General features: G+C 47.8%; 3 protein-coding genes across 3 annotated transcripts; 2 read left to right on the top strand and 1 right to left on the bottom strand.

Moving 5' to 3' along the window:
• Positions 1-5: 5 nt before the first annotated feature.
• Positions 6-2,769, bottom strand: PEX2_059100 (putative protein kinase Scy1; the record flags this gene model as incomplete). The annotated part of the gene is made up of 2 exons (XM_016743183.1): positions 6-1,276; positions 1,329-2,769. 2 exons carry the CDS (start codon positions 2,767-2,769, stop codon positions 6-8), a joined length of 2,712 nt encoding a protein of 903 aa, XP_016595905.1.
• A 1,051-nt stretch (positions 2,770-3,820) lies between these two features.
• Positions 3,821-5,231, top strand: PEX2_059090 (branched-chain amino acid aminotransferase, cytosolic; the record flags this gene model as incomplete). Its single annotated transcript, XM_016743182.1, has 4 exons — positions 3,821-4,058; positions 4,115-4,412; positions 4,463-5,161; positions 5,219-5,231. The coding sequence occupies 4 exons, from the start codon at positions 3,821-3,823 to the stop codon at positions 5,229-5,231; spliced, it is 1,248 nt and encodes a 415-aa protein (XP_016595904.1).
• A 4,900-nt stretch (positions 5,232-10,131) lies between these two features.
• On the top strand, positions 10,132-10,943 carry PEX2_059080 (bZIP transcription factor; the record flags this gene model as incomplete). The annotated part of the gene is made up of 2 exons (XM_016743181.1): positions 10,132-10,294; positions 10,354-10,943. The coding sequence occupies 2 exons, from the start codon at positions 10,132-10,134 to the stop codon at positions 10,941-10,943; spliced, it is 753 nt and encodes a 250-aa protein (XP_016595903.1).
• Positions 10,944-11,968: the final 1,025 nt, after the last annotated feature.

Here is an 11,968-nt window from a genome sequence, read left to right as displayed (position 1 = left end):
TTCCCTTAGATCAGACTCTCATACTTGTCCAAACCTTGCTTTTGAGTCCCCTGTTGCGGTGTCGCGGCTGTGCCTTGGAAAGACGTTGATCTGTTGGCTGTGTTCATCGGAGGGGGTCTCATAGTACTGTTGGATAACATGTTTCCTGCAGGAGGTGGGGGGATTGAGAATGAAGAGTAGTTTGGTGCCGCTTGTGCTGTTGACCCGGACATGTGATTCGAGGGTGTCATGGTCGACATGGACCCGAAAGACTGAACCGGTGGGCCTGTGTTGGATCGAACATTGGTATTGGCCGGGGCTCCCCATGTAGAAGATGAGGGCTGCATAGTAGGGAAGACTTGAGTTACTGGTGAAGCTTGCCGAGCAGGAGCAGGAGCAAGAGACGGGAAAGAGCCCAATTTCTGATCTGGAGTAATGGAGCGGAATCCAAGATTAGACTGTTGGCTTAGGGCATTGGCTTGCTGTGTCATGCCTGCATTATTTGAAGACCACGAGAATGAAGGCGACACGCTCGGAACTGCTGGCTTGGCTAGCTCCATACTACCCCACATATCTATACTCTGGCCATTCGCAGGAGATGACTTCTTTCCAAGAACGAGGCGCTCAAAGCTGCCAGCACCGCCGTCCGCATCGGGCGAACTAAGGCCTGTGGCAGACTGCGAGAATTCGTCGCCACCATTCTGGAAACCCGTTGATCCAGCGCTAGAGGATAGCTCTTGCAGCTTTTTAGTTTGTTCTTGTTCGATCCTCGCTGAAAGAGTTTTTATCAGAGCCATAAAGGCATTGAACTGTTTAAGGCTCAAAAGTGGCCCGAGACTGAAACTCCAGAGAACCGGTAGAACTTCCAAAGCCAGGAATTCGGTGTCTGCAACTGTTCCAACTTGACGGAAGACCTTCAACGATGCCATCATCACTGAGGGCTCTTTCGTTTTGATCGCCTTGAGAGACGGGACGAGCTTTTCTTGGATGGTATACTTGTCCAAAATCGAGGACTTGGCCGGTTTCGACTTGGTCGCCTGGATTCCGGACAAATCATCGTCAAGTCCATCTGAAACTTCTGTAGAGGCCCCGCAAAGCACACTGAAAGCCTCCAGACTGCGAACCTTGATAGCAAGGCTGCTAGTGCGACTGAAAGTGGTAGCAATTGGAGGGAATACCTCGTTCTTGACCGTGCTAAAGTCGAGAACTGGTAGCACCACAGGGAGGCATTTCAGGGAAGCATCCACCAAAGAGTGAGTGGGAGAATCCAGCCCAAGCCGAATTAGGGGTAGAATATCTAGAAAGAAACGTCAGATATAGGCTCAAAGGTTCCCATGGAAAAAACCCACCATCTTTGAACTCCATTCCCGAACAATTATCAGCAATAAGCTTCATGTTATCAAGCACAACCATGAGACCGGCATCTTTCTTGGAGTCTCGTTCAGCAGCCCCCTTGCCCGAGCCAGTTCCAAAGACTTCCTTCAGACGAGGGATAATTTTCTCTGGGAATACACGGCGTCCGTTGGGAATCCGCTGTAAAATACCGAACACGTTTTGCAATATCAGCGGAAGCAGTTCCCGATCCTTCAACTCGTCCATCAACGCTCCCAATAGCTTTTTCTCCAGGACAGAAACGGGGAACTCAGGTAGTACTCGTTGTAAGCCACGCAGAAATTGAGACTTCTCATTAGGATTCTTTGCTGGCAAAGATTCCAGGAACCGGATAGTGGAAACTAACACATTGTCAAAGTACTGTGATTGCTGGAACTCTCGAGCATTCATGCGTTGGGCAGGCCGTCTGGTTATAAGCCTAGACAGGACATGAGAAACTAGGTCCTTGGGAATTGGCTTCGAACTGAGGAAATTATTGCTCTGCGATGGAGTGGAAGACGGAGAGCTCAGCAATTTCTTATATGAGGACAAGTTTCCGTTCGTTTGTAAAGGTGAGACATGCGGAGAGTTGTACAAAGCGATGATGACAAGACCCAATGAGAAGAGATCGGCAGCCGACGATACATTGGAGTCCATGGCAAAGTCAGGCGACGTGTAGTCAAGGCTCAATTGTACTGAAGCTGGAAGCCTTGGTTCTTGATAGAGAACCTCAGACACAGCTAATGGCGGCAGCGATGAACGAGTTTCAGAAGAGTCCGGAGGCCCCGCGAATCCCAGACCAGAGATCTTCCAATCTGATTTGGCATTGATATAGATGGCCTCCGGGTTCAGATTTCCATGCACTAAGCCCGCAGACTCGTGGAGGAATTCAAGACCCTTAGCAACTTGCAAGAGTCCCTTTTGAATTTCCAACTCATCAATCTCCACATCTCGTCTTCTCCGAGTCCCATCAGCCTCCTCTACCACGTACCGACTGCTTCGCGAACCAGCGCGTGTGGTATTCTCTTGGTCGTCTTTTTCCAGTAGAAGCCCGGAAAGTGAGGCGGTGAGATGTTCCGTGGCAAACATGAGACCGCCATTACGCGTTTCCTCCACAGGCTCGAGTACCTGGAGAATCGATGGGTGCCGTAGACGCGCAAGATTGCTTGCTTCGCGCTTAAGTCGCTCGATCACATCGTCCTGTAGCTTCTTCGAGGAGGGCCCAGAACTCCTCCCAAATCCACTAGAGCGTGTCTCTAGTGACTTGCGGTCAAAGATAAACACTGATGCCGCCGTTCCCGTGGACTTTTTCTTTGCATCGTGGATTTTCCAGGGGCCGGAGTAGACGGTGGGGTTAGGTGAGATTTGGTAATTGGCGGAAATATTGGAACTGAAAGACTTGAGCGCAGATGAAAACATGATGGTGAGGCCGCAAACGAGAATTGGTCGGCACGGTAGTCGACGGAATGGAGGGGGTTGTTCGTTTCACAGTGTCGTCACGGTGTAGCCAGCATAAGACATGTTTATTTTCAACAACGCTGTGGAATTTAGAAGGGGTATCAATGGGAAGTGAGCCGATGTTGAAACTCGATGGCTAATGTGGAGTCAAGAACATTAGCTCAAAGGCTGAGAGGAATTGTCCACGGGTTGCATACTTGATCAATAATCCGCGCAATACGACCTCAGGTCCTCGATAACAACTATGCCTCCTATCGGACCCAACACGTGATCCTGTCAATAGCTATTATGTTGCCTTAGGCGCCAAAGGTTTCATCGCCGACGAGGTTGCGCCTAAACTCACAGTAGGAGCCGATAGTAGAATTAAAGAAAAAAACTTCCAAAAAGAGGTTGTATATTATGTCGAATACAACGTCCCTATATAATCTTAACTCAAATGGATCGGATTTCTGAGGTCTACTACGATAGCGTAGTTCCCAATCCATAGGCCTATGTAGTGGCGGTGAGGCAATCATTACGGAGTAAATACGCTTAGAGAGCGTAGAGATCCCGAATCCATCCCTCCACTTAACCAGACGCCCTCTTGGACCATATTTTGTGTTGTATAGATCAAGGTATGCACTCGTGGACGCATGAACTCTTGGCGGGTGCCTTAGGCCTCGGACCCTACTGAAGCCCAGCCGACACAAACCGCAAAAAGCCGAATGCAGCCGAAGTCGGCGGACAACTCTAATTTGCAGCTGCTGATTGGTCAAGGTGGCAGGGCCATTCTTTATTTGTATGGCGGTGGCAGAACTTCACATTTGGGGCCTCCGAGTCATCGGAGTTGTGGTCGAGCTCCGCAGAGATACTACAGTTCTAGTGCGGAGTCATCTTTTTAGTTGTGATATAAACCCCCATTGAGTTCCTCGATTTCAGTAAGTTCATACTTCTTCCAGTGACTCAATTGACACACCCTCTCCACTCTATACCCTTGGCTGGCCCTTGGATCGCTCCTAACATCACCGCAGTCATGAAGTCGCTTCACCAATTGGCTCGCCGACAGGCACTGACCGGGCTCGCAATGCCCCGCGTCCTCTCTTCACAGAACATTACCGCCAGCCGGACTTGGCAGAGAGCTTTCAGCGCCTCCACGGCGGCCGCCTCCCAGCTCCCAGGTCTTGACGCTTCGAAATTGACGATCACTAAGACCACCACCCCCAAGGAGCCAATGAACTCTAAGGATCTTGTCTTTGGAAAGTACTTCACAGGTAAGAGAACCTCTACAATTTATTACCGACCAGACACTGACCGGAAGAACTTATAGATCATATGCTCTCCGTGGAGTGGACGGCTACCGACGGATGGCACGCACCTCGCATTGTTCCCTACCAGAACCTCAGCTTGGATCCTGCAACCTGTGTGTTCCACTATGCGTTTGAATGTTTCGAGGGCATGAAGGCCTACAAGGACAGCACCGGCGGTATCCGTCTGTTCCGCCCCAACAAGAACATGGAACGCCTAAACAAGTCGTCTGCGCGCATTGCTCTTCCTACTGTGGACGGTGACGCACTGACAAAGATTATTGGAGAACTTGTGAAGCTCGACAGTCGTTTCATCCCGGAGTGAGCATATCTAGTGTACATCAGATGGAAATTATTGCTAACCTCCAAAGTGCTCGCGGCTACTCCTTGTACCTGCGCCCTACCATGATTGGTACCCAGAAGACTCTGGGTGTTGGCCCACCAGGATCCGCTCTCCTGTATGTCATTGCCAGCCCCGTGGGTCCCTACTACCCAACTGGCTTCAAGGCCATCTCCCTGGAGGCCACTGATTACGCCGTCCGTGCTTGGCCCGGCGGTGTTGGTGACAAGAAACTTGGAGCCAACTATGCCCCTTGCATTCTGCCTCAACTCGAGGCTGCATCCCGTGGTTTCCAGCAGAACCTGTGGCTCTTCGGCGAGGAGGAATATGTTACCGAGGTCGGAACTATGAACCTCTTCATTGCTTTGAAGAACAAGGAGACTGGACAGAAGGAGCTTATCACTGCTCCTCTTGACGGTACAATTTTGGAGGGTGTCACTCGTGACTCCGTTCTGACACTCGCCCGTGAGAGACTCGGTCCCAAGGGCTGGAACATTTCCGAGCGCAAGATTCGCATGTCCGAGGTTGCCGAGGCATCTGAGGAGGGTCGGATGATCGAAGTGTTCGGTGCCGGCACTGCTGCCATCGTCAGCCCTGTTCGTAACATCAGTTACAGAGGTAAGATGGTTGATTGTGGTTTGAAGGAGGATGAGGAGGCTGGTGAGATTGCTCTTCAGATGAAGAACTGGATCGAGGGTATCCAATACGGTGACGAGAAGAACGCTTGGAGGTAAGTTGACACTAATCTTTATTGACCCCGGATGACGATATACTAACAATCTACCAGTGTCACTATCTAAGATAGACATGTCCGATAAAAGGGCTTCTGTACCCAGACTTTAGGGTATAGCCACAGAGGCTTTCAAAAGTCCTTACTCGGGGGATATCTTTTTGGTTAATTTTGCATTTGTTTGAATATTTGAGGTACCGAGGCTACCGGGCAGCAGCGGGCGTCTTTTACATATTCATCTGGAGCTTGGTTCTTTATATAGAGAGCTTTTCTGATCATTACTATTTTCGGTTTATCGTTGAGCTCACGATTTTGTAGAGACATGAAAGGGTAACCACCTCGGTATATACTCCAAGTACGGGCACATACTGCAGAACCGACAGTTGCTATGGGGAGAAATATCCCTAGGCAGAGCCTTATCGAGTCAGTTTAGCTCCTTGGCTCAACTCAAGTCCTAGTTTAGCAGCACACGATGGGCTTTGCAATCAATTCGGTCGGGCCTATTCGAATACTAGGTTAATGAGATGCCCCTTGGACAGTCTTTCAGGAGAAACCTGGGAGTAACAAGCATCAACTAAGCTTCTCAGAGGCTAGTAAAGATGAAACGGCTTTCGGGGCGGTGGTTTGCTTGAGGATCATCTGCTTTATGACAACCTCCTATACTCCCATTATTTATGTAAGACTTAACTCTATTCGATGCATTATTTGATGGATGTCGTATGTTATTGTGGTAGGTATGGAAGAGCCTATTGCAAGCGACAGGTAAAGAACTCAACACATACAATCATAATACGGGCTCTACCGTTGGGAATGTACTAGGGTTTCCATAATTTTCAATGAGATTACGCTCCGTCGAAAAATATGCTCAACCATATGTCTTCATTATGATTATATATTCGCATGGGACTGGTGGATCTACTAAGATAGAGGAAGAAGAACATGTTGCCCATGGGCTACAAAATGAAGAAAAAGACGAAGAATACAAAGAAAACGAGGAAGAAATGACACATAATTTGTTGATAGAATTTGTCCCAAGTAACAACCTTCAGATTACAGCGGAAGAAAGGGCATATTAGGTAGATGGCATAGACATACTCCTAGGAGCAACACGACCCACTCGATTGGCAGAATTTGGCCTTTGATTCGCCAAAAACAGTCCAGATGCAACGATGTAGTCTGTTTCGTTGACATATCGTTACTTCTTACTGTATGTTCTTACAGATTACGGTTACTAATTTGTAGATTTTGGTCTATATAGATATGCCTTGCTCATGGAAAGGATTATCTAGGGGTGGAGTTAGGAAAATCATGTAGATCTAGGTTATACGTTATACGTTATACGTTATATAGGACAGTGAGTACCAGAATTGGTAGCCAAAATCACGGAGTCAAATACTAAACGGTACAGAACGGTGGTTTTTTACAGTCTTTCTTTTCCTCCGAGACAAAACGCTTTCTAAGCCATTTCTTAGAAGAAAGTTACCTGAGATTATTTCATTATACTCAATAGTTTGAATGGGACTCGAAATCACTCTCTTGCAGTGATAGATATAACCCCCGTCCAATGTTGACCATCAGATTCAGCACCAAGCACAGACAATGCTAAGACATCTGCCAATCCATAAGACCCGATGCACCCAAGGGCATAAAGTTTCAGACAGGTTAGTCAGACCTTTCAGCTTTACTCCTGTACAAACACAGTGCTGACGATTGTCAGCCACCCGTACCGGTAACCCCGCCTGTTTCTTAGAAATACCATGTTGACTTAGGTACTTCCCCTCACATGCTACCTGGGGACAAATCCTAGAGATAGCGCCATACAAGCCAATCTATTCACAAGGTTAATATCTCCAATTGATAGTTCGGGTGAATGGATCACATCGCAGCAATACAGCCTAGACCAACGGCACATATCCAGCTGCACCTTGGCTGAGAACGAGGTAAAATAGGCGACATGCAGCACGTGGGCCACGTGGAATGATGCTAAGCCCAGACGCGACAAGTGAAGCGAGAGCGAAAGTAGAAAAGAACAGAAGGGTCGGCTTTCTCTGTACTAGAGAAGGTTTCAGGCTCAGCCTATACGCCCTTCAGCTACAGATTGGGCAAAAGTTAGAATCACAGCGGGACACAACAGGCGTTTCAGGATGTCCCGCATGGATAACAATGGGGGTTGTTTGATCTCATAGGCTAAGTTAGTGCTCGGCATATTCGGGGGGTTTCAATGAAGGCTTTTTGGAATTATATTGCATTGCGGGAAATACCCGGACTTTGGGATTTATGTGGCTTGGAGGGAAATTGGGGGTCAGCTTCTTATCTTGGGATACCCCCGACAAGAGTCTATAATTATTCTCTTCCGGAGTTATTGTTGACCTGTATAGGACAAATATAGTAAAACCCAAACTTGGAAAAAGTAAAGTGCCGAGCGATGTTTTTGGTGTGACTCGAGACAATCTTGGAAGAGTAGCAACAAGCTGGACGTCTAACCATGTTTGTTTCGCAGTTTGTCATGGAATCAAATTCGGAGGTGGTTGGTGTTTGATAGTATCCAGCTTCAGCACTGGACGCCTTGTCCGACGTCCCCGACCTAGGCAAATCTATTTGAAGCGAAGTCGGATGAAGTTGGCACGCCCAGTAGGTGCGCTTGGATGGGCTTTCGCACTCGGTCCATTTCACGTTTAGTGTAACAAGCCAATGCGAGAACGACAACGTGCCAGCACGACGCAAGAGGCTCGGAGATTGCCGTCATCGATATTCCTTGAGTGACACCAAACTTCCCAAAAAAGGAAGTAAAACACAATGGGGAAAAAGACGAGGCATTCTGCAGACATGCGTGTGTCATGGGGGGTGCATCTCGGACACAGCAGGGTCGGGGGCTGCATATTAGTCCACCGCCAGGAACATTCTTCTAGATGGTTACTAGAAGGCTCAAAATGCAACCCATCCACGCATCCGGGGTCGATAATGGTATGTGAGTGGCTACAATCCCTGCAGGAGGGAGGGTTTCCGCTAGGATGGCTGTGCAATGCTTCGAATTCCAGCTGGAGGCATGGGCGGCATTAGCGGTGAGAAGAACTATGTACCGGGTACCTGAGCTGTCGTGTTCATTGAGCGTGTCACTGAGGTCATGGGATGGCTCTCCAACATTACTCGATCAGGAATAAGAAGGTGTCCAGCTCAGCCCTATACAGGGAAACAAGGACGAGCACCTTCGGGCGACGCACTGGCGGAGTTGATTCCTAATACGCACTGCATTCCTGTTGTTAACTCCGGCCCGAATTGGTGGAGAGACCCTGCAAGGCTACCTATTCATAGCCTAGTTGTCTTACCTGGAAAAGAGCCTCTTTTTTCTTTTGTGGATAACCCGTCCCGCCCTCCAAACCCCCTTGTCCGGTCTACGAATGATGTACTCCGTACTTCGTGTTGATTTTTTTTGGGTCGTGAGTCAAGCATCCGGGTCTGAGCGTATCTCCGAGGGTCTAGACAGTAGGCAGTAGGCAAACAGTGGACCTTAATTCCTAACTACGAGGTACGGGGTACGGAAACGGAGAGTACGGAGAGTACGGATTTATTGCGCATCATATGCCCGAACTGGTATCTTCGATGCCGCCAATCAGGCAACCAGTGTAGGCGCGTTAATGAGATCACCACAGAAAAGAAGATAATAATGGTTACAATAATTACAATATTTACAATATTCTCTTAAAAAAGAAAAGAAAAGAAAAGAAAAAGAAAAAGACTGCCAAGAAAAGCAAAGTGACATTAATTATAGAAATGTGAAGGAAAGTGGCTCTATTCCAGTACAGGTATAGGTATGAATCAATGTATACGAACAACCCAATTGCAGTCTAAACAGCATTTGTAGGCGATACAGGCCCGACTTTCCAGGGCGCCTAGACTCGCTAGAAATAAAAACCTTTTTTGGTTTGTTTGTGTATATGTTGTACCTAGGTACTCCGTATAGTCTTGAATATCATTCCAAAAACTCTCTTCCATACTCCAATACTAGAATCATCCTCAAGATCAGCCAAAGAGTCAGATCTTTATCCCCTTAGTCCGTTGCCAAGATGAAAAAAAAAAAAAAAAAAAACAAAAAACGTGGTGACGACCGTGCACATTGTAGCAACCCACGTGAGAATATAGAGAGAAAGAATGTAAAAAAGCAGAGTGTAACCCCAAAGTCCACGCAGCCCGTTTCATCGCTAGGCATATCGTGTCTCGGGCCAGTCAGGTCGAATAAGGATCGCCTTCCAAGCGAACGTCTAGTTAGCGTATCCCGGCCCAACTCCAATAATCCATCCTACCGTCTTGGATTTTGATCATACGCCGTACCACTTTGGTACTACATGTTAGATCTGAGATCCCCCCGATCCGCAACTGACCGGTCTGTCGGTGTTTTACTAGTTTTAGTAGTTTTGGGGGTTTCGCCCTGTGTTTTCTAGGATATTTTTGAGTATAAGTGTTTTGTCTGTTTTAGTACGGAGTACGGAGTATGGGTATTAGAGTAATTAGAGGGGGTTTCATAACCCCCAAAGAGGGTATTACCAGAGGCTGAACGTGGATCCTTGAGCAAATTAATTAAAACCAGAAAAAAACAATTTAAAAAATACATAAAACATTAAAAAAATAAAAAATAAAACACCGGGACTTTGTGCACATGGCAGGTCGAGTCTAATGGTATTCGAGCACGGACTGAGCTGGTTATCGCGACGGGGCTTAGCTGCAAGGCCCGAAAAACCAATTCCAGCTGATCAATGGGGAGCCTTAAAGAGAGTCCTCTTATTCTTATATATAAATATACTGGCATCCACTTGGCCTCGGGTCTTTAGCCTCATAGCCCCGTTATCACATCCCTCCACTTTCATCTTCTGCATCTATACTATTGTCTACGCTCTACTACCCTACCCTCTATTCCCTGTCCTCGATTCTGTACTTTATCTTTATTTCTGCTCTTAGCTTTTACCTCTCTTACCATGAATCGCTCTCCATCGTACGATGGCCGTTCAGGCTCTCGAGGTAGTCACAGCAACAGCAGCGCATTCAGTCCCAACGCCAACCCAAACGAGGACTGGACCAAGATCTCTGATCTTGCAGAGCGTCGGCGAATTCAAAACCGTATTGCTCAGCGCAACTATCGTAAGTAAAGCGGAAATCCCGGAGTTTCCATACATTTCTGACCCGGCGCAACCCAACAGGCAAGAAACTGAAGCGCCGCCTGGAGGACCTCGAGAGACGAGCTGCAACTTCTGCTTCGCCAGAACAATCACACGCAGAGCCAGTGTCTCCGAAGCCAACGCCAAAGACTCGAACAAAGCAACGATCCTCGAAACCCACAGATGTCAAGCCTCACTCGCAGTCAGACCGAGCTGGCTCGTACGACTACTATTCCCCCGAGGACCGTCAAACAATGTTCGCCCAGCAATGTACTCGCCAGCTCTCTGCCTCACCTCCACCAGTCTTCTCCTACCCATCCATGTCAGCGTATGACACCTACCGGCAGTCCGCCTACTCCCAGTCTCCCATCTACCACGCCGCACCGAGCACCTACAGCGAAATCGCCTACCAGACCGAGTATGGCGAGCCCGTTCCCTCGCTGGTCCCCGTGCTCCCTTCGATGCAAGCCCGCAAACTCGCCTACGACGAAGACCTGATCAGTCCATTCAGTATGAGCTATGCAACAATGGCCGGGATCGATCTGTGCCAACAACAAGCCCAAGCCCAAGCCCAAGCGCAGTCTCATTCCCACCATCAGCCTTCTGCGCTCCCGGTACATTTTCCTCGCTGAACTTACTCTCATCATACCGACCAGTCAGCTAATTATTATCTGTCTGCGTTTTTTTTTCCAGATGCCATCGCTTGCATATTACGATCAGCGAGCACCATCGACGTCACCAGAGGCATCTATTTTCACATTCCCGCTGACACCGGAATCAGCCCCATGTTCGCCTCGGTCAATGCATGGCCTGTATGAGTACGATCTACGTCCGTAAGGCGATCGGGTATCGGGGAGACGAGAGACCGAACGGGTGTTTCCGCCCCCATCCAGGCCCTTCTCCCGAACGTCGGACTCGAATCCATCCGCCACGTTTTTATTTTTTATTTTTTTATTTTTTTCCTGTTGCCCACTGGGGGTTGTCCACTCTCGATTTGATTTGATTAATTTCTTTTTCTTTTTTTTCTATGTGTGATGAAATAGTTGCATGATAACCGGCGTTCATTTTGCTTTTTATTGGTAGCGTGGTGTTAAATGGAACAGGGATGAGCTAGGGAGCCACGTTGAGAAAGGATCATTTTCCTTTTTTTTGGGGAATTTTGGTTTTATTTCTTTTTGGGTTTTTTTTTGACGGTTTTTTCTCTGTTTTGATTAAATACAGATCTACAGACTACAGATGGCGAATTTGATAACCTCTCAACTATAGAATCCTACAAGCTTGGAACATTCTCATAGCGATTGGTCCAAAGCCTCAACTTGCATAACTCCACGGCCCCCAAACCTCCGTGCGGGATTTTCAATTTCAGCTCAGCCAGAAACATTTTACATGGCTGAAACTATCCATTTCCGGTTCTGGAGGTGTCTCAACGGTGATTGACGTCCGTATTCTTCTTCTTGATGTTCCCCAGTTTGATAGTCCTGACTAGTGAGACATAGTTTATAGATGACCGATAGACCAATTTCTTAAAGTGGACAAGTTCAAGTTCATACAACATGTATGGAGTACGGAGTACATGATTCAAGAAACAACCTTGCAACACTTGAACTCACCGAAATCCAGTAACCGTCAACTAAGGACCAGTCTACTGGGAAAACCC

Source organism: Penicillium expansum, assembly GCF_000769745.1.
Source record: "Penicillium expansum strain MD-8 chromosome Unknown contig190, whole genome shotgun sequence".
In the NCBI taxonomy this organism is placed as follows: Eukaryota; Fungi; Ascomycota; class Eurotiomycetes; order Eurotiales; family Aspergillaceae; genus Penicillium; species Penicillium expansum.
This window is presented reverse-complemented; position numbering and strand designations above follow the sequence as displayed.